This window comes from Colletotrichum chrysophilum (genome assembly GCF_026319265.1).
Source record: "Colletotrichum chrysophilum strain AFK26 chromosome Unknown scaffold_7, whole genome shotgun sequence".
Taxonomy (NCBI): Eukaryota; Fungi; Ascomycota; class Sordariomycetes; order Glomerellales; family Glomerellaceae; genus Colletotrichum; species Colletotrichum chrysophilum.
The window spans coordinates 678,913-705,032 of NW_026517294.1; the positions used below are offsets into that span (position 1 = coordinate 678,913).

The window sequence follows — 26,120 nt, forward strand, 5'->3', positions numbered from 1 at the left end:
ACTCACACGTTGATCTCTTGAACCGTGTACTCGTTGAGAGTCTTTAGGTAAATTGCGAAGAAATCGAGGCCGTAGGTATCGATGCAGAAGAATCTTCGTCGTGTTAGCTAGAAACATTTGCCCATATGAGCAACTCACATGTAGTTGAGAATAAAGACCCAAACAAACGGGCGACTGAGAACGCTCCTAAATGTCTTAAGCGTCACACCCTCGAACCGCTTGCGTCCGACCTCAACCACTCGCGACTTTGCTAGTTCTCGCTCCTTTTCATTGAGATAAAAGACCCGCGTGTCATACGGACTATCAGGGACAGCAAAGAAGCCCCAGACCGCCCCGGGAACGTTGATGATTCCGCACATGATGAAGAGCCATCTCCAGCCTGGTATTCCATGGACGCCGTCAAGCCCAGTGTACACAGCTGCTTGAAGGTATCCTGAAAACATTTGGGCCGCGAACGATGCCGAGTAGAAAATGGTAGCGCGAGTGGCTAGCTCTGCTCAGTCGTTAGTTGGGGATATCTGGGCTTGCAGCTAGGATGTTTACCCTTGGGAGTGTACCAGCTTCCAAGAAGCGTCATGCCCCCGACGTAAAAGGGAGATTCGGCGAGGCCAAGCAAGAGTCGAAGGGCATAGATGTGCTTGTAGTTCTTGACAGCGGCAAAGCAGAAGGTGAGGATAGCCCATGTTACCTCGATGGATGGGAGCCAAATCGAGGGGCGCACATGGGTAACAATGATTTGGCTTGGAATCATTCCGACGGTGTAGCCTATTGTCCACAACGTTTAAAAATAATTGTATTGATCGGCGAAGAGTTCCAAGTCCTGTTGCCATTAGCACAGGAAATCGTCACGAGTGGTGGTATTCTAAGTATCACCTCTTCCATGCCAGACACGTATGCGTTTCCTTAAATAGCGGTTAGATGTTTTTGTGTAAGAAGCAGACGATAGAGAGAGGCTTGTAAGTACTTACGAAGATTTGAAGCATCCAAAAGTCTGAGGAAGTATCCGAAACATGCCCAGGAGCTTCTAGTGTTAGTCATTGACGTGAAGGAAGTGGAGTTCGCCCAGTATACTTACAGAATGAAGAAGTCGAGCTTCAGCAAAAGCTTTCGTTCTGCAGACCTACCGCTTCGGTGAAACCAACCACGTTTCCGCTGACCAGCAGTTTCCCCTTCCACATCACCGACAACATTATGAACAATGTCATCTCGCTTGGTGTGCGATAAATCTTGATCCGGAGTCAAACTGGACTTGTCAGCCATTTGGCAGATCTGGTTGGAAGGCCTCGCAGATGATACGACGGGCTAGAACAAGAAGCAAGCAGATCGTATTACTTATCAGGAGCGCGAAGAAGCGATGCGGAGCAATCTAGTTCTGCCCATTCTTGATGCCATGGCACCCAAGGAATGATGCAATGCCGGCATTGTGGATCGGTCTTTCACGCCAACGCTCTCCGTCACCTGGGTAGTAGACGCAGAGAGATTTGATGATTGGAGAAGAGGTGGTCGATTAACAGAAACCGGCGCCGAAAGCCGGCTTGCTGCATGTCCGCGCAACACCCGTGTCGTACCGACCGCCTAGGACGATTTACCATCAATCCTGATAATTGCGCCATCGTGCATCCGACAAATTGATGACCAAGTATCGCTCATTGTCCGGAATGTGGGCGGCCTGGATTCCAATGCGCTAGAGCATGAGGTCGATGCAGAGAAAAAGCCCTTTAACATGACGAGCGTGTGACCGCGGACTACTGAGCAACATTTGGAACTGACAGAGCCTCCAGGTCTTTGGGCAGCAATAACCCCTATCAATACAGCCATGACTGCCGACATCATTCCGTACGAGCTCTATTCAGACGCTCCAGGCTTTCTGCTCAATAAGCTTGAATGGGAGAAGGCAAATGCAGCTCACCCCGAAACCTCGAGCTTTGGCTCAATTCCAAAGGGGTGGCCATCTCAATTTGCTGGGCCTCAGACGTGGACTGGTCAATATTTAGAGCAGCATCGTAAGTTACCTACTTGTAAGACAAAGACAAAGGGCGAATGCCGAATCTATGCAGCCGAAAAGTACATCAAGCACCTCTCCCAAGAGCATATCGATGAGATAGATGCTGCCATCAAGGTGAGAGCATGTTGAGCGCGCCCTATTTCAATGACCAGACGGCTATCTCATACCTGTCGGCACAGAATTGGAAGAAGCAATCCCTTCTTCTTTCCAGTATTGGTCGATCGAACTTTCAGCTTCCCATCCTCGGGCCAATGCTGCGCGGAGTATCCGATGAAATCTACAACGGCATCGGGGTTCAGATTCTCAAAGGGTTCCCGGTCCAGAAGTATGACAAGACGGACCAGATCATTGCTTTTCTCGGAATCAACGCGTGAATTGGCGATCGACGTCTCAATCAGGGAGCGGACCGGGCCATATGCCATATCAAGGTGTGTATCAAGTATCCATGCCGCCTTCGTCCATGGGTTGCTGACAATCGCCAGAGCATTTCACATTTGAACCCAGAAAACCGTGGAAAGATCTATGTTTCTGCTCAAGACACCAACGCACAATTCTTTCACAGCGACGCCGGCAGTGATGTAGTTGGACTCATGGCTGTGAGCCTTTCAGGTCACGGAGGTGCATCGACTATCGCCAGCGCTGGACAATTGTACAGCCATCTTGCCATACATCGACCTGACATTGTCCGGCTTCTGGCCGAAAAGAGGTTCCGCTGGAGAGCGTACGTGTATCCCCCAACACAAATTGGAAGGTTCTCACGATATTTAGCAACGGCATACCCGACGATGGGGTTCACTTGATTCATAACAAAGACGGCCGCCTATTTCTCAATTTCTCGACACGGACTTTCATTGGCTACCGAGAGGTGAGTCTTGAATATGATAAGTGCACATTACAGTGATTGACGATTAATAGATGCCCGATCGGGATGCTGATTATCCACCATTGTCCTTCGAAGAGCGAGAGGCCTTTGCGGGCTGGCAGTGGGTGGCCGACGAGTACAGTCTCAAGACAGATCTTGAAGTAGGTGATATTGAATGGTACGTTGCTTTCAAGTCCTCCCCGAACCCGTTCTCCCTCTGACTAAGACCCATTTAGGGTGAACAATCTTCACCTTCAACATGCACGCCGCGGCTTTACCGAGGACATCACGAATCCTAGACATCTCGTCCGGATCTGGCTGAGCGATAGCGAAAACTCGCCCGAGCTTCCTGAAGACATCAAGCGGAAGTTCGACGCCATGGTTGCCGAGGATCCGAATTTCTTTCCACTTGATGAGATCGAGGAGGACTTGAGGCGGAGGCAGAGCGGGATCTTCACCGGCTCGTGTAAGCAAGAGACAGCTGACGAGAGGCTGCAAAGCGGGGGCATTCAAGCGTTGAACTCCCGAGTAGTCCGTTAGTTGCACGGCGTGACACGTTACAGGAATATTGAGCTTCGAACCTATGAATGGTGATTTCTGTTTCTCATTTCCTTGGCTTGGTTGCGTCTAAATGCTGACATCCGGCGTGTAGATCATGATGAGCCTCGACGCGAGCGTTACTGTCTTAGACACCGGCGCGGGCCTACTCGCTTCGGCCGTTGTCAGCATAAGCAACCCGGCACTAGAATGCCGAACGTTTTCTTGCAATGTTTGCGATGATTCAGATAGAAGTCTGAACATTCTGTACCAATGGAAACGGTTTTCATCTAAATACTGCTGAGGCCAGCTCGGTTCGCATGGATTTTGCAAGTAATATGCTGCACTGTACCACCAAACACGGAAAAGACATGGCGGAAAATCTGGCAGAGACATGGAAGTGACACAAAAATGCATCAAAGGGCTATTATTGATATTCTGAATTTGCAATTCCCCTTTCCCTGGACAAGACAAGCTGCCAAATAAACCTTTAACTCCGGATGCTAACAGATGGATCCCATGTCGTCCTGAATATGGTCTGTTTCCTGTATCCCATTGCTTTGCAACCATTCATTAACCCCATTCTTGCTCTAAAAAGCCGTTGGTGTGGCGCAAACCGGCGACGTCACCGTCGTAGGCACTGTGGCCGGGACGTAGATGACCTTCTCATAGGCGGGTCCGTGGCCACCCCAGTTAGGAGCCTGCGCGTCGGCAGTTGTAACGTGAGCACAGCCATGGCAGTCGACGGGGCTTGGTACAGTGACTGTGCTGTTGTACTGTGTGATCGTCGTCGTCGGCTGGAAGTCGCCAGTGAACCCAGGGTCGAAGTGTGTAACGGTAATTGTGCAGTCGCTCACGGCTGGTGGAGCGGTAGGCTCTGGCATTGGGCTAGCAGCTGCAAGGGCAGCGAAGCCAACAATTACTGAAACGACGGAAGTGCGCATTTTTGTGATAGTTTTAACGAATGTTAAGTTCAAGTTTGATTAAATTCCGTAATTGCGTAATCGGAGATGAAGGTGCTGCCAAGATTGAACAAGACGGGGAGCCAAGACCTCAATATTTATATTGCTCTTCACCTTGCAGATCTTCGGATCTGCTGGAATCCTAAAGGATTCTTAATGTTAAGGAACCATGCTGATCGTTGTCTGAGATCGGATGAACGGCAAACTAGCGGGGAGCCAGAGTCCTCTCCGTGTTGATCTCCCACCCGTTGTGTGACGATGAAGGCTATTATTATCATTAAGTTCTACGGCCATCCCGCCGCCACTTCCTGCTATTCACTGGGGAATAATGAGGGATTCGCCGAAAACAATTTGGGCTCGTATTGCAGTTAAAGCGCCCCCTGAGCGCTCAGCCCGAATATGATGGGGCGCACTGTTGTAAGCTTTCTAGGGTGGGGTAAACAAGCTGTCAAGCCTCCAAAGTTGATTGCGAAAACGTGGGTGTCCCCTGCTAAATGGTCCGATGATGTGCCTCCTTTTGAAAGCTTGTTTCTCCGAGCGGGTCGGACGATCTGTTCAGGAACGAAATATTATTATTGAAACTTGCAGCTTACCTGACGAGTCAACAATCGTCGTGGATTCATACTTAAAGCTGCGGATGCAACTACTCTTCGCCGGACTCATCCACCGGGACGGATTCACCCACCGGAGCGGACACACCCATCGGGCCTAAAACGGTCGGCGTCGCCACTCCTGCCACTCCAGCTCCGCCGGTTTCATTGCCCGCGCAAAAGGAAAACCAGTTCATCCTGCAGGTGCTACAGCAAGGAAAAGATATCGCAGCCACAATCAAGCGCATCATCGAAATCGAAGGACAGCTCGAAGGTTGGTTATATTGTCAAATAGATCTGACCCCGCGAGCCAAAGCAAATCTGTGGATTTCCCCGCAGGACAGCTTGACGGATAACCACGTGGAAGCAGACCATCTTCCAGCCCTTGCAGCATGGTAACATCTATCCCACACGAACAGTGATACCAAAATAAGCAGATCATAGTACCCACTAGCCCCAGAGGCAGTGCTTGATTCGCATGAGAAATACCACTGCAATCTTCGATGCGGTTGCGGTTGCATTGTGTTATCAAAGTTTTGGCCCAGCCTATGCAGTCAGTATTATTGTAGTATATTCTCATGATTTACTTACAATGAAGAAAAAGCCTCGTAGCAGAATGTTTGTCTTGCAGGTATCTCCAGCATTTAGCCAAAAGCATTTGGCCGTAGTGTGATCAGTCTTGTCTTCAGCAACGCACATGATTTGTCGGAAGTTGGCGCGGCTGATGAACTGAACGACGCCTTTGCTGGCCGAGCTCGGCTGGCTGTATGTGCATTCCGCCCTAGGGGGTTGGCCCTGAGCGGCACCGACTTGCAGTGTTCCGTGGTAGACTCCGCTGGGTTGGCGGATCAATGAGGTCCAAGAACTGAAGAGGGGGGTAATTTCAACAGGTGCATCCGCGCAAGTCGCTTCCGCAACAGCAAGCTGCCAGAAGAGCGCCATGAAGAGCACCCGAAGTACGGGAAGGAAGAACTTGTTCATGTTTGCAGTTGTTTTTGAATGACAATCCGAGGCAGATGGTCGGGAACATGGAGCTCAAACAATTCTCAACCGACAAAACGACAGCTTAAGTACTAAAAGAAGTTGACGAAAGCTCTGCACAGCCGTTGATTTCTTCGCCTCGGTATCGCAAATTAGACCTATTCTATGGAGTCTTGGATCTGTAAACTTTCATCTATGATTTAGTGTGCGTCTTTTACATCGCGAGAAAAACTTTGCTGCACGAATGACCGAGTTTCGGAATCAGGCCGAACAACACATTCCACCTACCCCCAGTAGTCGTGGAATGCCTCTGTCAAGGGAAATGCTTAATTGATTGTGACCTCAACTTCGCTAACCTTCGCTGATGAGGTTGAAAACTCTGAAATCTTTCATTCACGGGGACATCACCTTGCTGTTCTGAAGACACTTGCATAATTTGGGAAAGGATGGTTAAGCCCAAGTAGCAGGTTCTGCTCTCGCGAATTGGCCATACGTATTCCCGCAGGGCATGTCTGCGACTTATTAACATAGACATTGTTTAGCAACATTTCCAAGTGACTTTGAACATGAGAACAGGTGGATAGACTTCCAAAATTGTTCTTGCGATGGAAATGTTGTCCTCGATGCTCGTAAGGAAATGAGCCATTAGTCGGTGATCACTAAGGTGAGGGTTGTTACGAGTCAGTGTCAACATGCAAGCGTGTGCGCCACATAAATTGCTGCTGGTAAGCTATACAGACAGCAATGTGTTTAAGAAAGTATATTCTCGGCCATTTCCGCGATTCCCTGACATGAAGGAGCATAAAGAAAGGAGCATTCCGTTACCATTTGCTACGGCACCTCCAGGATCAACCCGCTCATCCCCACACTCGTTTTGTCTGATCGAACCAACGCCCTTGGACTTATTTCCTCGAAAATGAACTTCAAGTCGGCTTTCCTTCTTCTCGTCGCTGCGTCATCAGCATGCGCCAACCCAGTTGACCTCTGCAAGAAGGCCGCGGACGGCACAGTCGATAAGCGTTGCGGTGGTCCCATCCTTGACCATTGCAATTGCAAGATGTACGTTCACTTCATTACCGACGTCAGCAGCTTTTCAGTCAAGCATTTTATACTGACCAAATCTCTTTACAGGTGGGTCCCTGGAAAGACCGCGGCTGATCCTCGTCAATACCTGTCTGGAGACTTCCCATACGGTACTGGAGTAACTCAAGGCACCATGAAAGCCACAGGAGGCGCGGGTCAAGGCAGCGTCTGCGCGGTCACCTGGGACAGAGGAGACAATGGACGTTGTGGATACTGGAAGCAGATCAGTGGCCCAACTGGGTCGGGATGCCAGCAATACCAGAATGTTTGGTTCAGCTGCGACGAAGTTTACGCATAGTATCCAGATTGGCTGTTGTCAATTTGAACTTGGGAGGAGGCTCTCTCAAGAATTTCCCTGGAGCGCTTCTTTCTTTGTGTTATTGGACACATGGTATAACGGGTTATTTATGGTGATATTGCTGCACCGCAAAGTCCGACTCGTACAAGGCTGTCTGAAAATTCAGGGATGGGGGATATACCTACCATTACATGCACACGATTATTGCATTCCAAAAGTTATTTGCTTCGACTCTAGAGAGAATATCTCCAGGATGCCCGTGTGCGGGTGCTAAGATCGTGGCGAAGCTTCATGTTTTCGACCAACCATGCTTACAAGTGATGCTGGAAACCCCGCGAACACTACATACACGCGAGGTACTATTGGCTGTATTTGTAACTGCATTCACGTCATTGGAGCCGGCTACTAGTAGTTGTGTAACTGAAAAGTTTGGCTTGCGCGAATTCCAAATTCACACGGCAACCAGTAAGCAAGGCTGACATGCAGGCAGATTTTGCGAGGATCGACACAGGACCTCACTAAAATGATTACCCCGCCCATCTTCTGCAACTTCGAATCCTCACACCTTCTGTCGCCAACGTGGGGTTTCAGAGAACAAGAAGCTCTTGATAATCTGTGTCTTTGTTCTGAGAATTCCAACCTGGCGCGATCTTGAGGGACGTCGCCTGTACTCCCTCATCTTTCGGTTGAAGACTAAGCGAATTCATCCAGTGTCTGCGTAGTGCGGACGACTTAGCCTATCAAAAGCCATGTCATTTCCAATATTAGACAAGAACTCCTATACCATCGGATGGATATGCGCTCTATCCGTGGAGTCCGCCGCAGCACAAGCCTTCCTAGATGAACAGCATGATGTACCGAGGGAGATTTCAGACAACAACAGTTATGTCACCGGCAGAATTGGAAGACACAATGTGGTAATTGCCGTTATGCCTCAAAAGGAGTATGGTACAACTACTGCTGCTACGACAGCAAAGGATATGATACGCAGTTTCCCCCAGATTCGACTTGGTGTGATGGTAGGCATTGGTGGAGGGGCTCCCAGCCAGGAACATGATATCCGACTTGGCGACGTCGTTGTCAGCAGTCGCGGTAAAGGCAGCGGCGGTGTCATCCAATTTGATTACGGAAAATCGATACAAGGTGAGGATTTCCAGGAAACCGGGCATCTGAATCAACCGCCTACTTCCTTGTTGACGGCGGCGGCTGCACTCGACGCACGATACGACTTCGAAGGCCCTCGGCTGAATGATAAAGTGAACGAGGCTCTTAAAGGCCGCCGCAAAGCATTCAGAAACAAATACTCCCGCCCTTTAGACGACACTGATAGACTATATCGGCCTGAGGTTACACACCCTGACAACCTACCCGGGGATTGTGTTGCCACATGCAGTATCAAGCCCAAGGATTTGGTGGAAAGGTATCCGCGAAGCGAGGACGACGACAACCCAAGCGTTCACTACGGTCTGATTGCATCATCTAATCAAGTCATGAAGGACGCCATGAAAAGGGACAAGTTGGTTCAACGAGGAGTTCTTTGCTTCGAGATGGAAGCAGCAGGCCTCATGAATGACTTCCCATGTCTGGTTGTCCGCGGCATCTGCGACTACGCCGACACTCACAAGAACTCAAGCTGGCAGCCTTATGCAGCAATGGTGGCAGCAGCTTACACAAAAGATCTTCTAGCATTGGTTAATCCTACATCAGTTGAGGGAGAAAAGAAGCTTTCAGACCTTATTACTTCTGGTAAGTCAAAAATGAGGACTTCTAAATAGTCTAAGCCTAACATCGAGACAGTCGCATCGACCCAGAAAGAGCAAAGTAAGATTTTGCATGCGATGGATTCACACCAACGTGCCCACAACCTCAAAGAGTGGCTTTGCCCGGCTGAGTCGTCAGACAACGCAGAGCGCGCGAGAGATCAAAGATATGAAGGGACTGGCACATGGCTTCTGGAATCTGATCCATTCCAGGAGTGGTTGGCAGGCGGTTGCCAACATCTCTGTCTCTATGGACCTGGAGGTTGCGGGAAAACGGTTTTGAGTTCGACTATTCTTGACTCCCTCAAAGAGAGCCATAACGGGGTGATCCTGTACTTCTTTTTCGACTTCAGTGACTCTCAGAAACGCACAGTCGGTGGCTTGATAAGGACATTGCTCTTTCAACTATGCTCCCTCGAAGAACCCGCAAGGATACTAGACATACTGCGAGGGAACCACGATGACGGAAAGATACCGCCCAACACTCGAGACCTACTGAACCACTTCCAAGACTTTCTTGGAAGGGTCAAAAGTCCCGTAATTTTGATGGATGCCCTAGACGAATGCAATGAGGAGGATCAAGAGCAGGAGAAGCTAATCAAGTGGCTCATCAATCTCGGTTGGGCGTCTAGTCTCAAACACGTCAAGATTATTACCACGGCACGACCGGAAGCTGCCTTTTTGACTGGCCTCAGTCCAAATTTATCGACCGGAAAAAGGGTGCATCTCGATAAGGAAGCCATCAAAATTGACATCCAGTCCTACATCAAGGGATGCTTGCGAGATAGACCAGGGTTTCACACCTACGCACCAGACCACCCCATAGTCAGCATGATTCCGGAGAAGCTGATCGAAAAGGCGGACGGCATGTGAGTATGGGAGAGTTCCACCGCGACAGACTTGAAAGTTGATCAGTATATAGGTTCCGTTATGCAGCCTGTCAAATTGACGACATTGTCAGCTGCCTCTCCCCAGAGGAAATTGAAGAGGTCCTGGATTCTTTGCCGCAGACAATCCAGGAAACATACAGGCGAAGCATTGAAAGAATTCCACGAAGATACCACGACAAGGCCATTCGTCTGCTCCAATTTCTCGTAAATCTGGACAAGCCGCTCGATCTCATGGCAGCTGTCGACATCGTGGCCGTGCGTTCTGATTTCCGAAAGTTTGCCCCGACAGATCGGATTCGTCCTGCAGATATTGTTCGATTATGTCCGAACCTTTTATCAATCACGGAAGGAAAGCGCTATTATCATGCGGACCCGCCCACGAAGAGCCAGCTTCACTTGGCCCATTTGTCGGTGAAAGAATACCTTCTTCACTACGACTGCCCCACATTCACATTCATTGGCGGTAGTGCCAGCGTGAACATCGTGCGCACTTGTCTATCCTACCTCCTTCACTCTCATCCAACGGGGGGGTTTGACAATGAAAAAGACCACGATCAACAGGCCAGCTTTCCGTTTGCGAGCTATGCTGAGTCCGTATGGGTTGGCCAAGCAGCAGCTGCTGAAATATCACCAGAAGCAGTCTCTGCATTGGCTGTTGACTTGGAAATGGGCTCCTGGAGACGGCATCCTTGGCATATGAGGAAGAGACTAGAAAATATGTTCCAACTTGGCGATCTCGAGACAGGCAACCTACACTTTGCAGCTGGACTGGATCTTCGAGAAACAGCCAAGCTTTTGATACTGCGTGGTGCAGACGTCGGCGACAAGGAGGAATCCTGCATGACTCTCCTGGAAATCGCGTCATACATGGATCAAGTAGAAATTGTGCAACTTCTACTTGGTGCCGGGGTTAGTCCCAACACCAAAGGCAATACCGCCCACGGGAGTGCTTTCCGGATTTCCTGTATGCGGGGTAATCTAAGGATTGCGAAACTTCTTGCAATGAACGGAGCTGATCTTTGCAGACTAGAGGGCGATAAAAGGTTGGAAAAGGGCCCACTTCAAATCGCCGTGATGAGAAGAGATATAAAGCTTTTTGAAGTTCTAATAGATGCGGGGGTCGACATCGATGCAGATTGCGGCTACTTTGGTACCGCCCTACATACCGCTTGTGTATTAGGCTTCGATGACGTTGTTGCATGGCTTCTGCAGCATGGCGCAAACCTGAACGCAAAAGGAGGCCCCTTTGAGCACGCTCTCCAAGCTGCCGCTCAAAAAGGCCACACAAATACCGTCAAGCTTCTACTGGATGAAGGATCAGATGCCAATGCCCAGGGTGGGAGATATGGGAACGCTCTCTGCGCCGCTGTCATAAGCGGTCATAAATGCAGTATTGAGCTCCTGATAAACAATGGGGCAGATGTCAACTCTCAGGGTGGCCGATACGGAAACGCTTTGACAAATGCGTGCATGCGCGAGTTTCCGGAAATCACGAGATATCTCCTCGAACAAGGAGCCGATGTGACGGCAACTATCCCAGGCTTTTGGAAGACTCTTCAGGTATTTGTTGGAAGACGCTCTTTACATTGGACCGTCCAGAAAACAGATATTCTGGAAAGCCTTCTCGGAGCTGGCGCAGAGCTCCACCCCCATGGAAGCCCAAGCGCACTGAAGCTTGCCGTCGATCGTGGACATCTCGAACCTACGCGAATTTTGCTGAGCAGAGGAGCCGACCCAAACATTCTGTTTGATGCCTCCTTCCCTCTATTCGATCACAGTCTTCTGATCGAGTCTCTTGTCAAATCACAGCCAGAAATCGCCCAAGAGCTTCTGCGATACGGCGCAGATCCAAACGCAAAGACTTCACATCGTCTTCCCAACCAGACAGTTCTTCATCTAGCCATAGACAAAGACTTTCCTGAAGTCGTGTGTCTTCTCTTGGAAAAAGGAGCGGACCCCGAGAAACTGAGCGGCTTTCCTCCTTTTACCCCACTACAAATATCTCTTAAGAAGGGTTCCATCAGATGTGTACGCCAATGCCTAGAGCATGGTGCAGATGTCGAAGCGCTAGGAGGGTATAGCCAGAACCTTACTGCTGTCGAGATGGCACGGAGAGTGGGAAACGAAGTGATACTTCAATTATTGGAAAAGGCAGGAACCGAGAAAAGGAGTGGCAAACGACGGCGCAGAGAAACCGACTACAGTGTGGCCGGTAGTCTCCTGAAGCGTCGCGCATTAGGGGGAAGTAGTCTTGGGGACTCCTAGGCTCCGCATGAGCATGATCAGAGTCCAGACCTAAATGACAGGGGAAGAGGCAACCTTTGGAGCGTGGATCACTTGAAGTTTGATGGCTACCTTTCTGGGTGAGCTGTGTTCACTTGGTGTCGGGTTTCATGGAGTTTGCGGGCTTGGGATCGTTTATTTACACTCGATTTCGTTCGTTCATTCCCGTGTTTGCTCACCTGCTAGTTCGTAGAGAATGACATCTCACAAAAGCATTGCTATCTCAACAGCCCACCATTTCTTCCGTGAAAGCTGGTTAAGATTCAGCACAACTCAAGGCCTTGGTGGTAAGACATCTGAGACCTAGTAGTGCTTCGCGACATATTGCGACCGTCAGGTAAGATCGCCGTGGAGACGCTGGATCATGTAAACTTAGCCTTCAAGGGACGGGCAGTGGGAAACATTCGGCGTCAGCTACTCAGCTATGACCCAATTCGATACCAGGTGGACGGAACGTGGTTCATAAAGGCAGGGCGTGGGGCTGGCCGCTGCTTCGGTGCAGGTGTTAGTAGGACGTCGGCAATATAGGGCGGCATACACAACCATCTACTGAGCCAAACATTCGACCCAACTGAAAGCTCCGTACCTCAGGTGAGAAGATATCCAGGTAGTCCTACTCTAAGTTGCGGCGAGCCCCCCTCTGGACACACATCTCGACCAACATGCCAATCTTTGGGTACAAGACCCAGTACCACGGACCGGGGAACGATCGAAAAGCAAGTGAATGGTGCTTGCACGCTAGAGAGGCCCCACGTGTTTGATCTGGGGGACACTTAATGGGGCCGATTAGGGAAATGTAACCTTTGATGATTGTTGCGGTTGGACGTTGGAATGTGGGGTAAGGCATGTTACGGCTGAGATACGCCGGGGGTTGGAGGGTGTAACGATGGTATCAAGATATTGCTGTCAGTCTTGAGAGAAAGAGGGGACGTTTTCATGTAAAGTGATAGTTTTATGGAACGGAAGGGCCGATACAAAGTGCGCATGACCGGGTCGTGAAGCAGTCAGACGGCGCCCGAGTATGGCGGAGCTGGACGCCGGGCTGCGGACGGCCGGCACGGTTGGGTGCTCACTTTGACAGACGGCCCGGAGCAGTGTACCTGGACCCGGTGCGACCTGCCAGTAGCTGTCAGGTAGTCAAGAAGACAGGGACGCACTGCAGCAGGGCCTTATCAGTGTAACGAACCCACGACGTCGGAGGTGAACAATGCAACTGGCCTCCCGCTGCAGAAAAGGTTCGAGTCCCCGTCGCACCTTGATTCTTCACTTGTGATAACCAAACTCAACCTTGATAAAGGGTCTCGTGCTGCAGATTGAAAAGATAGTAGGAAAGGTAGAGAGTAATTGCGACGCTCCTTCCTGGTCGTCTGGAATCGAGGGAAACGTTACATGCCAGCACGGGCCACGCCGTAAGCTAGCGCCCATTGGCTGAACGCTTGTCTCTATCTTGGCTTTTTGGGGTGTGCCACTTTTATTTCTCCGCACGGGGAGGAGCGGAGCACGCGCTGGACTGATGGCAGGCATGCAGCCACGCTCGCACTTGCCTGTTGTCAAATCAGACGGATAGTGACAGGAGGAGCGAAGGATGGAAGAGAAGGGAAGGCACGACACGGCATTTCAATTGGCATGTCAAGCATCGAAAGCCCCAGCTGAATCAGGCGTCTTACACCGCACTGGAATTCGGCTACCCATCAGCAGGGCGCTTCGTATTTTCCCAGCAGTTGGTTGCGCCACTGTCGCAGGCAGAAGAAGAGTCAGCCGCACGTTGTGTTGTGTCTCGCCCGTCGTCTGCGCCGCACAGTTAGTCCACCGCGTAGAGCCAATGGCGTAGTGTCCTTCTATCCCAGATCTCGTGTCAGCATTTAACGGGATGCAGGTGATGGCGGTGGCATCTGCAATGCGGTAGTAGGTAGATGTATCGTTCGGCATTGCGATGGCACAGTGCGATCCTTACTTCGGTTTTCCACATCCACAAAGTTGAAGCCACTCTGAGTCTCCCGTGGTGGTGCGGTTCGTGCTCCTTCCCCAATCGGCCGAGGCACGAGTCGCAGGGGCCAATCGCCAGCCGAAGCCTGAGGAAAAGGAGGTCGTGCCGCCACCTCGTGATCTCGGCCTTTGTTCGACTGTTATCGATTGGGGTAAAGTGGGCCCTATGGGGCCCTGGTTCACTTTCTCTGTTTTCGAAGTCCCAATCTCGTTCTCGCCGAGTCCCGAGCCACAGCACACGACCACAAACCAACAGCCAGCCCAGTGATCGCCAGCAATCCTCACGTTTCACGCAAAGGAGACAAACAAACGCACTCGAATTAAGATTAAAACTTTGTACGCGATACCTGGCAGCTCTCAAGTTGATCAAGGCCGGCTGCATCTGCAAATGTGGTGCGATGACTTCCCAGGCGAGTCACTCACGCAGGCACGCAGGCACGCAGGCTGCCGGGCGCCGCAAACAGAAGCCGCCCGCCCCCCATCGCCATGGCTTGGGATCGCCGCGGCGTGCCGTCCGGGACCGTTGAAGTTTGTGTCTAAAATTGGCTGACGGGCTGCGGCAACCGGATCTTTCATGCCTGGCGTCGCTTTTTTCGTGTGTCTGCCGAGGCGAGATGAGGTGATGATTTGCCTGCCTGCCTGCCTGCCTGCCTGGCTTTTGATGCCAAAGAACAAGTCAATCAAGCCTTTCGTCATAAACGAGTTTATCTACGGATTATCAGACGATGCGACAGGATTCGACCATATCTCCGGCCAAACAAGACCGGGAACCGTCTTTTCTTATCAAACGGCGACGTCCCGGGTCTCCATCCATATCAGTGGAACACACACCCCAGGAATGCAGGTGAGGAGCCTCAAGGATGCTGTGCTTGCTGATGAACCCTGGAAATGGCCTGGGCTCCTCCCGCCCATCGGCTGCTCCCCCGTTGCCTAGCACCACCACACCACCCATGTGCTTTTTTTTTTGTTCCTTTTTTCATTTTCACTCTGCGCGGGCCACCATCACGACCCAACATTCGACTTGCTGAGCCATTGTTCATCTGCAAAGATTGCCATTGTCACCTTTCAAGTGGCCGAGTCGGCGTCCGCCCGAGCTCTAAAAGGTGGGGGAGACGGGCACAGGATGACTGGTGCTAGTGTGCAACTCCATCTCAACTGGAATTGGTGCTGATGGTGATGGGTGTTCTAGTCCGTTTCGTTTCGTCTCGTTGGTTCATGTGCCTTCGCCTTCGCTGTAACCGTAGCCGTAGCCTGCCACATACCTAATCCGCATCTCCAGACGCCTACCACCATCCTTCACCAGCTTGATCTCAGCCCAGATTGCCTCCCGTCTGAGTCGCCCAGCCTTCTCCTCCAGCTGATAGGCACCAGGTCCAAGACATGGACTCTACCACACCTTTTCGCCGTCTGCCCGGTTGGTTGTGTCACTGAGGCTTGTTTGGAGACGCGAATGTCAAGAATCCTTCAACACAACGGACAGCAGTTGCGATACCTTTTCGTTCTTTCCTATGGACAGTTCGTTCCTACCACACGTCAGACGGGCACACGCGCAGCAGCGACTACCGCAGGCAGCTCCTTCTCGCTGCTACCTTACCTCACCTTGCCTTGCCTCACAGATACCTACAGACCGGGGTAGCTCCGGCCCAGTTCTGACCGTCCATTCGGTCGGCGCTGCCTTCCTCATCCTCCACAGCTAGCTCTGCACATCTTTCCTCGGCCAGTCGTAGTTTCCGTAGTCGTGCCTTCCTGCCTTTCGATGCCCTTCGTGCCTTCCCGCTGCCTATTGCGCCGGCAAAAGGAAATTCGTATCGAATATTGTGAATCAGAGGGAAGCAGGACCCGTGCGGTCTCTGGTGATCTCTTTCCCAGCTGAGACTAACGTCTTTGCATCCCGAACAAACGTCCCCCAAAGCATCCCTTTCCCCAAATCTCCAATCACCACCGCCACCACCATCCCCCGGTCTCATCCTCCTCCTCCTCCTCCTCACCTCCCTTACCCATGCCCATCCCATCCCTTCACTTCCCTGCCCCTCGCTACCCTACCACACGCCACGCACCAAAACCACCACCAAACACCCACACTCCCATCAAACCACCCCGGCTCTTCCTCCAGACCACCGACTCCACTCACGATCATCGCCCAGTGCAACTGCAACCTGCAGCCCGATAAACCGTCCCATAAAGAAGCACCGCATCCGTCCCCGGACCCCTTCTTTCGACCTCGTGGTCTCATTCTCCTCCCTTCCCCTTCTCACCCCCAATTGCGCGCCTAATCTGCACCCTGCGCCCAGCCGAGCCGTCATCGTCCGGTCACGATTGAGTTTGCAACCTCCGACAATTCTCAGTCACATCAAGCGCCCCGGCTCACACCACTGCCGACCGCATTTCAACTGCCGAGGCGCGACGCGCTTGTCGAACGAACCTCACTTCGCTTCAATTGACCTCACCTCACTCACTTATCCTCAGACATCACCAAGCCGCAACCATGTCTACAGAAGAGAAACTCCAACCCGAGTCCGCCACCACTCCGGGCGACACAGTGCACTCCACCACCCCCGATGTCGACGGCCCCGCCCCGCGCCCGGCCGGCTGGATGTACAAGGGCTTCCGCGTACGTGGCCATGAGCTGTGGTACGCTTCCCCGCGCATCCAGCTGTTCATGGTGTCCTTCATCTGCTTTCTGTGCCCCGGCATGTTTAACGCCCTGACCGGTCTCGGCGGCGGTGGTCAAGTCGACACAAAGGCCCAGACCGACGCCAACACCGCTCTCAACTCCACCTTCGCTGTCGTCGCTTTCTTCGCCGGCACTGTCGCCAACCGTCTCGGCCTGCGTCTCACCCTTGCTCTCGGAGGCTTGGGATACTGCATCTACGCTGCGTCCTTCCTGTGCTACTCTCACACTGAGAACCGCGGCTTCGTCATCTTCTCCGGCGCCTTCCTCGGTGTCTGCGCCGGTCTTCTGTGGACCGGTCAGGGCGCCATCATGATGTCCTATCCCACCGAGAAGGAGAAGGGCCGCTACATCTCATGGTTCTGGATGATCTTCAACCTTGGTGCCGTCATCGGCTCTCTGATCCCCCTCGCGCAAAATATCCACACCATCTCCGGCCCCGTGTCCGACGGCACCTATGCCGCCTTCATCGTCCTCATGTTCCTCGGCGCCGTTATCGCCCTGTTCATGTGCGACGTCCCCAAGGTCTACCGCGAGGACGGCTCCAAGGTCATCATGATGAAGAACCCCACCTGGCAGTCCGAGTTCAAGGGTCTCTGGGAGACGCTCTACAACGAGCCCTGGATCCTCCTCCTCTTCCCCCTCTTCTTCACTTCCAACATCTTCTACACCTACCAGACCAACAACATGAACGCCGGTCAGTTCAACGTCCGCACCCGCGCCCTCAACAACCTGCTCTACTGGCTCTTCCAGATCTTTGGCGCCCTCATCTTCGGCTACGCCCTCGACCTGCACTCTGTCCGCCGCAGCGTCCGCGCCAAGGGCTCTTACATCGCTCTTACCGTGCTCACCATGGTCATCTGGGGTGGCGGCTGGGCTTGGCAGAAGGAGCAGCCCACTCGTGAAGCTGCCGGTGCGAAGGACTTCGTCAAGATCGACTGGACCGACGGTGGCTCCACGTACCTTGGCCCCATGTTCCTCTACATCTTCTACGGCTTCTTCGACGCTGTCTGGCAGACTTGCATTTATTGGTACATGGGTGCTCTGTCCAACTCCTCGCGCAAGGCCGCCAACTTGGCTGGCTTCTACAAGGGTGAGTTCAACCTACTTCACACCATTGAGACACAAGACTAACAAATCGCTAGGAATCCAATCCGCCGGTGCCGCCATCTTCTGGGCCCTCGACTCCAACAAGGAGCCGTACGACACCATGTTCGGCGCCACCTGGGGCTGCCTCGCCGCCGCCCTCATCATCGGCGCCCCCATCATCTTCTGGAAGATCAAGGACACCGTCGCGCTCGAGGACGACCTCAAGTTCACCGACGAGACCATCGCGGACGTCGTTGCGCCAGGCACGATCGAGCCCAAGCCCGAGAAGGAGGTTGCCTAATTATTTGATCTGATATATGACATATAACGGGGATGTAATTGGTATTTGGATGTGTTTGTCATGGGTGCTGGAAATGATATCCCGGGGTGCTTTGGAGATGATGTGTTGATGAGAGATGAGGATACCTCACCACTATGTGGTCGTATTTACTAAATAATACACACTTGATATGACTTTGCCTGGTCTTCTTGACTTCTGTGTGATCAGCTATCTTGCCACAAGATACATTTGAGAACCACATTCAACCCCAAAACCTAACTTTAGCCTTGCGTGGTATCTGTCTTCAAGTCTTACAAAAGTCTGTTCCAATGGGTGCTATATATGACATCTAGGCCGCGGTGACATGCGGAAGCGTCCCTTCGAAACAGCATTAGAAGTGAATTGCATATCATCCTGGCCATGGACAAGTCGTCTACAATCCAGTGGAATCATGCTCAGTAACCGTAAAAGGAATCAAACAGAGACTGCCTATTTTTGCCTCCGCCAGAGCCACTATATTTCCTATATACTGAGTAAGTCTAACCAGGGGCAATGGTAAAAGGGTAAAAAGTTAACAGAAGTGATAACGATAAAAGACGCCCATAAACGACGACCATAAATGATGGTGGAGGTAATAACGACAGCGATCACAATAATAATAACAATAGCACTAGCTGTAGAGTATATATGAACCTATAGGAATGATAGTTGCTCTAGCATATGGTGGTTAGGCAATCTCATCAAAGCACAGGACCGGGCGGCCATAAGCTCACGGTATGTTGGCTCTCAATTCGTCACTGAGCCCTGACCACGTTCATGTATTGGTTAAATATCAAATGTGCGGAAGCGTGGCCCGTCTCAAATTTCTATGATTGGGATCTATGTGTGAGCAAAGGGAGGTGGCTACAAACAATGATAATGATATCACTTGTAAACCTTTGTGTTTTGTTCATTGTTCGGAGAGACAGGCATGAACAGGCGGTGTTCCGACAAAGAAGGAAGGAACGTGAAGCAGGCACTACCCACAGGCCTTCCCTCTTCTTGATATTCATGCCTGGAGAAGGTGCTAGGCAGCTGCACCTGCCCAGATCCCCATCATCCTCCTGCGCATTTGCTACCCCATATAACAAACAGCAGCAGTGAGCGGTTGTTTTTCTCCTTCGTCTACCTCACACAAATTCTACGCGATCACTTTCCACATCCGCGCGCGTCTACATCATTTCTGTACCGAATTGATCTCCTACTTCAATCAATGGCGATCTTGAAGCCATAGCAATTACAGACGACGACCACGACGGGCAAAGACGACGTGCAAGAACGACGTGCGACAAGGACAACAACGACATCAAGAGCGACGGCAATAACGAAACATGGCACAACTATCAGACCTGCCACTGGAGATTATTCTCGAAATCTGCTCTTTTGTGCGACCTGATCTCCACGGCAAGGATATCCTCGACGGAAAAGAGTCCGGCAAAGTCGATCAGTATCAGGAGGTCCTCCGCGACCGCCGCAACTTGAAGTCGTTGAAAAGCTTTTGCCGCACTTGCAAGAAGTACAACAACCTCCGAGACACCCTACTCTTCACCACGATCGTTTCAAACCAAGACTTCAAAGAAGACGCCGTCTGGGATCTGATAACCATGATCGGCGGGCTCCTAAACAACCCGGGAGGACGAGTTCGCACCCGCAGCCTCCATCTGTTCTTTTACACCGTGGAAGATGAGCGGACGGTGGAGATGCCGTGTAGCCTTTCACCTACCCAGGTGAGAGCTCTGGAGAACGCCGCCGCCGCCGTGGGCATCGACACAACCAAGTTGATTCTCGACCTGTTCGGAGACGATCGAAAATTCATCACTCTCAAAGACGTCGTCAACCACACCGTGTACCTACGTTGCGACTGTATCTTAGGCTACGTAACGCTGCTTCTCATTCTCCTCTTGCCTAAGGTCCAAGATCTCACTCTCGTGATCAGCCTGCACGCCTACCACTGGATGATTCACATCTGGGCAAAGGCACGTTGCATCGGGCTTCCCCACGCGGCTATTCTACGACTCAAAACCCTCGCTATCAGCATCACCTCCTTCAAGTACCGAGACGACGATCGCGACAGAGGTTTCCGTTCCATGTTCGGCATGCAGCCATCCTGCGAGGTATATGGACAGATGTGCGAGTTCCAAGCCACGCAGATGACTGAGTCCAAAATAACCTCACTGACTCTCAACCTATCGCCTATCAAGACCCCAGAGCTGTGTCGACTTATCCAAAGGCTTACGACGCTGAAAAAATTCATTCTCGTCGGCAACGTGCAACCGATCAGTATCGCAGACACGATTGAGGCGTTGAAGAAACATGCCCGTACTCTGCACACTCTGGGCTTCAAGAGACGACCTTTGGCCGAGGACAAAGACAACGAGTACGCCATCGCCGACCTCAGAGACTTCGTCTCCCTAGAGAAGCTTTGGATCACCGCCGCGCTGCTAAGTGCAGTCGACGAATCTGGTCAGAAGCAGAAGGCGCCTGCTGAACATCCTCCCACGAAGTGTGAGAAACGGCCCTCTGACGTTGACAACGTCTTTCTGAAGCTTCCAACCTCCCTCAAGAAGCTTCACCTGGACGGCCACACGAAGCACCTCGTCGAGGATTTCCGCCGCTTTTCGCATGGAGTTCAGCGTGGGGACTATTCCATCAACTTCACTCTGTCGTTGAGCCGTACCAGCGGCGCTGGCAAGAAAGTGATCAATATGTTTTACAAGCTGAAGCACCAAGTCGTCGTCGGCGATGGCCGTCCTGTGCTATGGTAGAATGCACGGGCAAAACTCTACCACCAAAGCGGAGCTATGATGACGACAAAAGCGGTTTACTTCCGGGCTTGACAGATGCTAGTGGACATGGGTGACAGAGTGGACGATGACAGGGAAGACTAGCCTACCGACGACGACGACGACGAATACAACGGCGGAGAACAGAGAATACAACAAAGCAGGATAACAACGAAAGATTACAACGGATGGCAATGATGTAGGACAACGAGAACAACGATGACGACAATAATGACGATGAGAATTAGCGAGAATGCATCGTGGTCACTTGATGGCTTGGACTGCGGCGTGAGAAGCCCAACCTGATGTAGTCTGTGGCTCGGGAGGGCATACCTCGGGGAGCAACGCTGTGTGGATCAAGAAGGATCAATAAGATAAAACATGTACTACTTGTTGGATTCAGGTGCATGAAGAAAACAAGTCACGCCACAAATGGCTGAATATAAGGCTTTTCCTTCGATACAGTGTTTCCAAAGATGACAGCCATCTTGGTCAAAATAATGACCACAGTCTTCCATCCCGATATCCTCCAATTAGGGCATTCTCCCCTAGGTATCTTATGCCTAGGCTCCTCTTTCGGAAAGGCTCTACAATGAGGAATACTGGCCGTTCGATTGTGACCACTTGATGAAGGGATTAGTATCCTGAAGAGTTTGAAAGACTGAGACTCTGGTTGGCTTTCTGGAAGAGCATTCGTAGAGCTATGGAGCAGAACGCAATTGTCAATGCATGGGAACCCATCTATCATCTATCGTTTACACATATCCTCGATGTCTATCCTCCACCTCATCTCCTCCAAATCCTCCGCCACCAGGCGTGTTCACCTGCACATACTCTCCAACCCCTAAGTTCACAATCGCCTTGCCACCCAAGTTAATCCTCTCCATCTCACCACCATCCTCCCCCTTCAAGAACGCAAAGTTCTCTCCCCTCATCCCCGGCCCGCCGCCTCCCATGCCGTACGGCCTATACACGCGCCGATCACTCAAAATGCTAAACTTCAACGGCACTCGTGCCTCCACCTCTCTTGTGATGCCGTCTCCGCCCCTCCATCTGCCTTGTCCACCACTGCCCCGTCGGATCTCGTACTTACGTACCAACACCGCCGTCCGCTTCTCAACAACCTCCGCGTCTGTCTGCTTCGTGTTCGTAGAATGCACATGCGTCGAATGCTCGCCTTCATACCCATCCCCAGCACCTACACCACCACCAATGCTCTCGCCGTAGTTCCACCCCTTGGTAACAACCCCCGTAGCAGGATCCTTCCCGCCCATGCCCCAGCCGAAACTATTTGCGCAACCCTGCGACGCCGCACACCTCCCGAAGGCACGCAGGATCACATCAATAACGCGCTGCGAGGCCAGTGTGCTCCCGCAGATAGCTGCTCTCGGGCCCGGGTTGAGCACCGAGCCCGGCGGCACGCGGATCTCCACGGGGGCGAGACAGCCCTCGTTCAGGGGTATATCGACGTCCACCAGGCATCGGACGGTGTAAATGATGGCCGAGTGGCAGATGGAGATAGGGCAGTTGTAGTTCCCCCACATATGCGGACCACTACCCTCGAAATCGTACACGGCAGAGCCCGTTTCGGGATCGATACTGATCTTGACACGCATGGGCGTGCCGTCGTCCAGATAATCCGTCGCCTCAAGCGGGCGCCCGCCGTTCCGCGCCGCGACGACTTTGAAGAAAGACCGCACCGCGAGTTCAGCGTTGTGCTGGATCGCGCCCATGTATTTGTGCACCACGGACAGCGAGGCCTCGGCGCAGAGCTTGCGGAGGAGGGTGATGCCGCGCTGGTTCGCGGAGGTCTGCGCTTTGAGGTCTGAGATGTTGTCGGCCAGCCGGCGGGAGGTGGAGCAGCCCGGGAACGACCCCGCGCGCTCAAAGGCCTCGCGGACCTCGGTCTCGAGGAAGGTGCCGGCGGTGACGATCTTGAGGGAGGGCACGTTGAGGCCTTCCTCCCAGAGCTCGCGGGACTCGGGCATCATGGAGGTGATGCCCTTACCGCCGATGTCGGTGTGGTGACCTCTACTGGCGACGTAAAAGGCGATCTCTTCCTTGCCGGAGGACGGGGAGGGGATGAAGACGGGGGTGACGACGGTGAGGTCTGGCAGGTGTGTGCCGCCCCATTGGGGGTGGTTCGTGAGGAGGACATCGCCTGGGGAGAGTTTGCCGGCCCAGAGGCGGTGTTGGGCTTGGATTGCGAACTGCATGGAGCCGAGGTGGATGGGGATGTGAGGGGCATTGGCGACGAGTTTGCCCGAGGGGGAGAAGATTGCGCAGGAGAAGTCGAGGCGTTCTTTGATGGAGGTGGAGATGGAGGTCCGCTGGAGGGTTGTGCCCATTTGTTCGGCGATGGCCATGAAGCGGTGGGCGAAGACGGAGAGCTGGATTGGGTCGACTGTGGAGGAGGATGAGGAGGGATCTTGGAGGGATGAGGGGAGAGAGTTGGTGAGGGTTTGTTTCTGGAGTAGGACGTGGGAGGTGAGGATGTGCGCGGTAAAGGTTGGAGACACGAAAATGGTCTGGGTCTGGTCGATGATGAGGGCCGGCCCAGGGATGGCGGTGGACTTGGGGATCTGAGGGAGGTGGTAGATGTTGGTGGCATGCCAGGCACCGTCGACGTACACCTGTTGCGTCTCTTGTGGCTCAGGGGGCGACAGCGGTTTTGTGGAAGAAAGCTCCTTTAGGGCAGAAGACTCTGGAGCCTGGGAGCCGGCGCTACCTGTTCCGCGAACCTTGACCGACTCGATCACAATGTCGCGTTTCATTGAGAAAGCGAACTCGCGGAGGTGCGTTGCCTCAAACTTGGCAGCGTAGTCGCCATCCTCGGGCTTGGAGATGGCGAGGTTCGTGTCGGTGCCGAAGTAGCGAAGGACCAGGCTCTCGTCAAAAACCAATGAATTTGCGTCGGCACCCTGGGTTATGAGCTCGTCCGACACCTTAGCTTTGAGCACCGCCAGACGGTCTGCGACATGGGCTTCCGCAGAGGCATCGAGCTTGCTGCCATACGGCTCAAGTGCCTCGTGCTGCAGCTCCGCCTGCGCGATACCGTAGGCGGACAACAGGGATGAGAACTTGTGGATGAGGATGCGGCGGATGCCAAGGCGGTCGGCAATGTCACACGCGTGCTGACCGCCAGCGCCACCGAACGAGACGAGGTGATGGTTCTCAGGCGCGAAGCCGCGGGCCTCAGTCGCGTTGCGAATCGGGCGGGACATAGTCTCGTTTGCGACATTGAGGAAGCCGAGGGCGACGTCGTGCGGCGTCAGGGACTGGTTCGTCTGCGCGTTGAAGTCGGCAGTGATACTGGCAAACTTCTCCGCCACCACGGCAGCATCCAGGGGCTCGTCGGCGTTGGCGTCGAAGATGGACGGGAAGGAGGAGAGCACGAGGCGGCCGAGGAAGAGGTTCGCGTCGGTGACGGTCAGCGGCCCGTTCTTGCGGTAACAAGCGGGGCCGGGATGTGCGCCGGCAGATTCGGGACCGACGGCGAGGAGGCCGTTGCGGGCGAACAGGATGGAACCGCCGCCTGCCGCTACCGTGGCGATGTTGAGCATGGGTACAGTGATTGTGCGGCCGGCGATGGAGGTCTCGGTGAGGTAGTCGTAACGGCCGTCGTAGCGGGAGACGTCGGTGCTGGTGCCGCCCATGTCGAAGCCGATGACGGGGGTGCCGTCGGCCGGGTCGTAGCAAGAGCGGGCGATGCCGACGACGCCGCCTGCGGGGCCGGAGAGGAGGGCCTCATTTCCGCGGAATCGGGTGGCTGCTTTGAGGCCGCCGTCGGAGCACATGAAGTCAACGCGCTGCGGGGGGATGCGAAAGCCCGAGGTGAAGGAGGAGACGTAGCGCTGAATGACGGGGTAGAGATAGGCTTCGGAGCAGGTGGAGGTGCTGCGGTTGAGGAACTTGATGGTCGGAGAAGTTTGGGCGGAGGTCGTCACGAAGGCGAAGCCGAGGGAGCGGGCGAGGTCTGCGACGACATCTTCGTGGGCCGGGTAGAGGTAGGCGTGCATGAAGCAGATTGCGAGGTTGGTGTAGCCCTGCTCGCGGAGGGCGAGGAGTTGAGGGCGAACAGCGTCGAGGTCGGGGGCACGAAGGACGCGGACGAACTCGCCGCTTGGCGTGCGGATGACGCCATCTTGTGATGCCAATGCGTCTTTGGAGAAGTGCTCCGGGTTGAGATCGTAGTCTGCGGGGACGATGCGCTCGTCGACCTCGACAACGGTCTCATGGAGGGCTTTGGGTTTGCGGATGTTGAGGTCGAAGAGCTTTGGGCGGGACTGGTCGCCGATCACGCAGACATCTTTGAAGCCTTTTGTGGTGAGGAAGGCGAAGCACTCGCCCTTATGCTCCAGGAGAGCATTTGTGGCTACTGTTGTGCCGATACGGCAGGATGCTGGTGAGCGAGGTTAGTGAGGGCATTCGGACGAGAGTGATTTCAGGGGTTGAGGTGAGGGGTTACCGATGCGAGAGCCGTCTAATTTCTCACCGACGGGGATGGTCTTGTTCTCGACGGTTGAGAGGATGCGGCGGATCGCTTCTGTTGGTGCATCTGGGTAGTTTGCGGGGTCTTCAGAGAGAAGTTTGAAGATGATGGGATCGCGGCCGTCAATGTCTGCGATGACGTCGCAGAAGGTGCCGCCGCGGTCGATGGCGACCCTGATGTCAGCCGTCATTCTGAGGCTCACTAAGGGTGATGAATTTTCAGTGAGTCTTCGGCGTGTTTGTGGTCTCAGCGCATGAGTTAGGGTAAGATTTGGCGCTTTTCAGTGAGACGACGCTGAGATCATGAAAACTGCTAAATGGGAACAACCCCTGTGAGTCAAACCCCTTGGCAAAGTGAAGGTATTATGCATATATAACACAATCTCACCGACGCATACACCGTCAAGCATTACCCTGCGGCAATTGATGCCGACGGTTGACGGCTGCTTTGCGCTGTGAAAGACCCACAGAGGCGTTTGTCGGACACTCGTCGGGCGGCGCAATTGCGTGCTGGCGGGCGGGCCCCGACG

The 26,120-nt window shown here is 53.0% G+C and overlaps 5 protein-coding genes across 5 annotated transcripts; 3 read left to right on the top strand and 2 right to left on the bottom strand.

The window, feature by feature from the left end:
- Nucleotides 1–2: 2 nt before the first annotated feature.
- COL26b_001696 (uncharacterized protein) lies at nt 3–359 on the bottom strand (the record flags this gene model as incomplete). Its single annotated transcript, XM_053174640.1, has 2 exons — nt 3–93; nt 139–359. 2 exons carry the CDS (start codon nt 357–359, stop codon nt 3–5), a joined length of 312 nt encoding a protein of 103 aa, XP_053041571.1.
- A 6,494-nt stretch (nt 360–6,853) lies between these two features.
- COL26b_001697 (uncharacterized protein) lies at nt 6,854–7,318 on the top strand (the record flags this gene model as incomplete). The annotated part of the gene is made up of 2 exons (XM_053174641.1): nt 6,854–6,996; nt 7,069–7,318. 2 exons carry the CDS (start codon nt 6,854–6,856, stop codon nt 7,316–7,318), a joined length of 393 nt encoding a protein of 130 aa, XP_053041572.1.
- A 9,404-nt stretch (nt 7,319–16,722) lies between these two features.
- Nucleotides 16,723–18,298, top strand: COL26b_001698 (uncharacterized protein; the record flags this gene model as incomplete). Its single annotated transcript, XM_053174642.1, has 2 exons — nt 16,723–18,001; nt 18,054–18,298. The coding sequence occupies 2 exons, from the start codon at nt 16,723–16,725 to the stop codon at nt 18,296–18,298; spliced, it is 1,524 nt and encodes a 507-aa protein (XP_053041573.1).
- A 1,349-nt stretch (nt 18,299–19,647) lies between these two features.
- Nucleotides 19,648–21,081, top strand: COL26b_001699 (uncharacterized protein; the record flags this gene model as incomplete). Its single annotated transcript, XM_053174643.1, has 2 exons — nt 19,648–20,010; nt 20,044–21,081. 2 exons carry the CDS (start codon nt 19,648–19,650, stop codon nt 21,079–21,081), a joined length of 1,401 nt encoding a protein of 466 aa, XP_053041574.1.
- Nucleotides 21,082–21,854: 773 nt separating this feature from the next.
- On the bottom strand, nt 21,855–25,781 carry COL26b_001700 (uncharacterized protein; the record flags this gene model as incomplete). The annotated part of the gene is made up of 2 exons (XM_053174644.1): nt 21,855–25,501; nt 25,595–25,781. The coding sequence occupies 2 exons, from the start codon at nt 25,779–25,781 to the stop codon at nt 21,855–21,857; spliced, it is 3,834 nt and encodes a 1,277-aa protein (XP_053041575.1).
- Nucleotides 25,782–26,120: the final 339 nt, after the last annotated feature.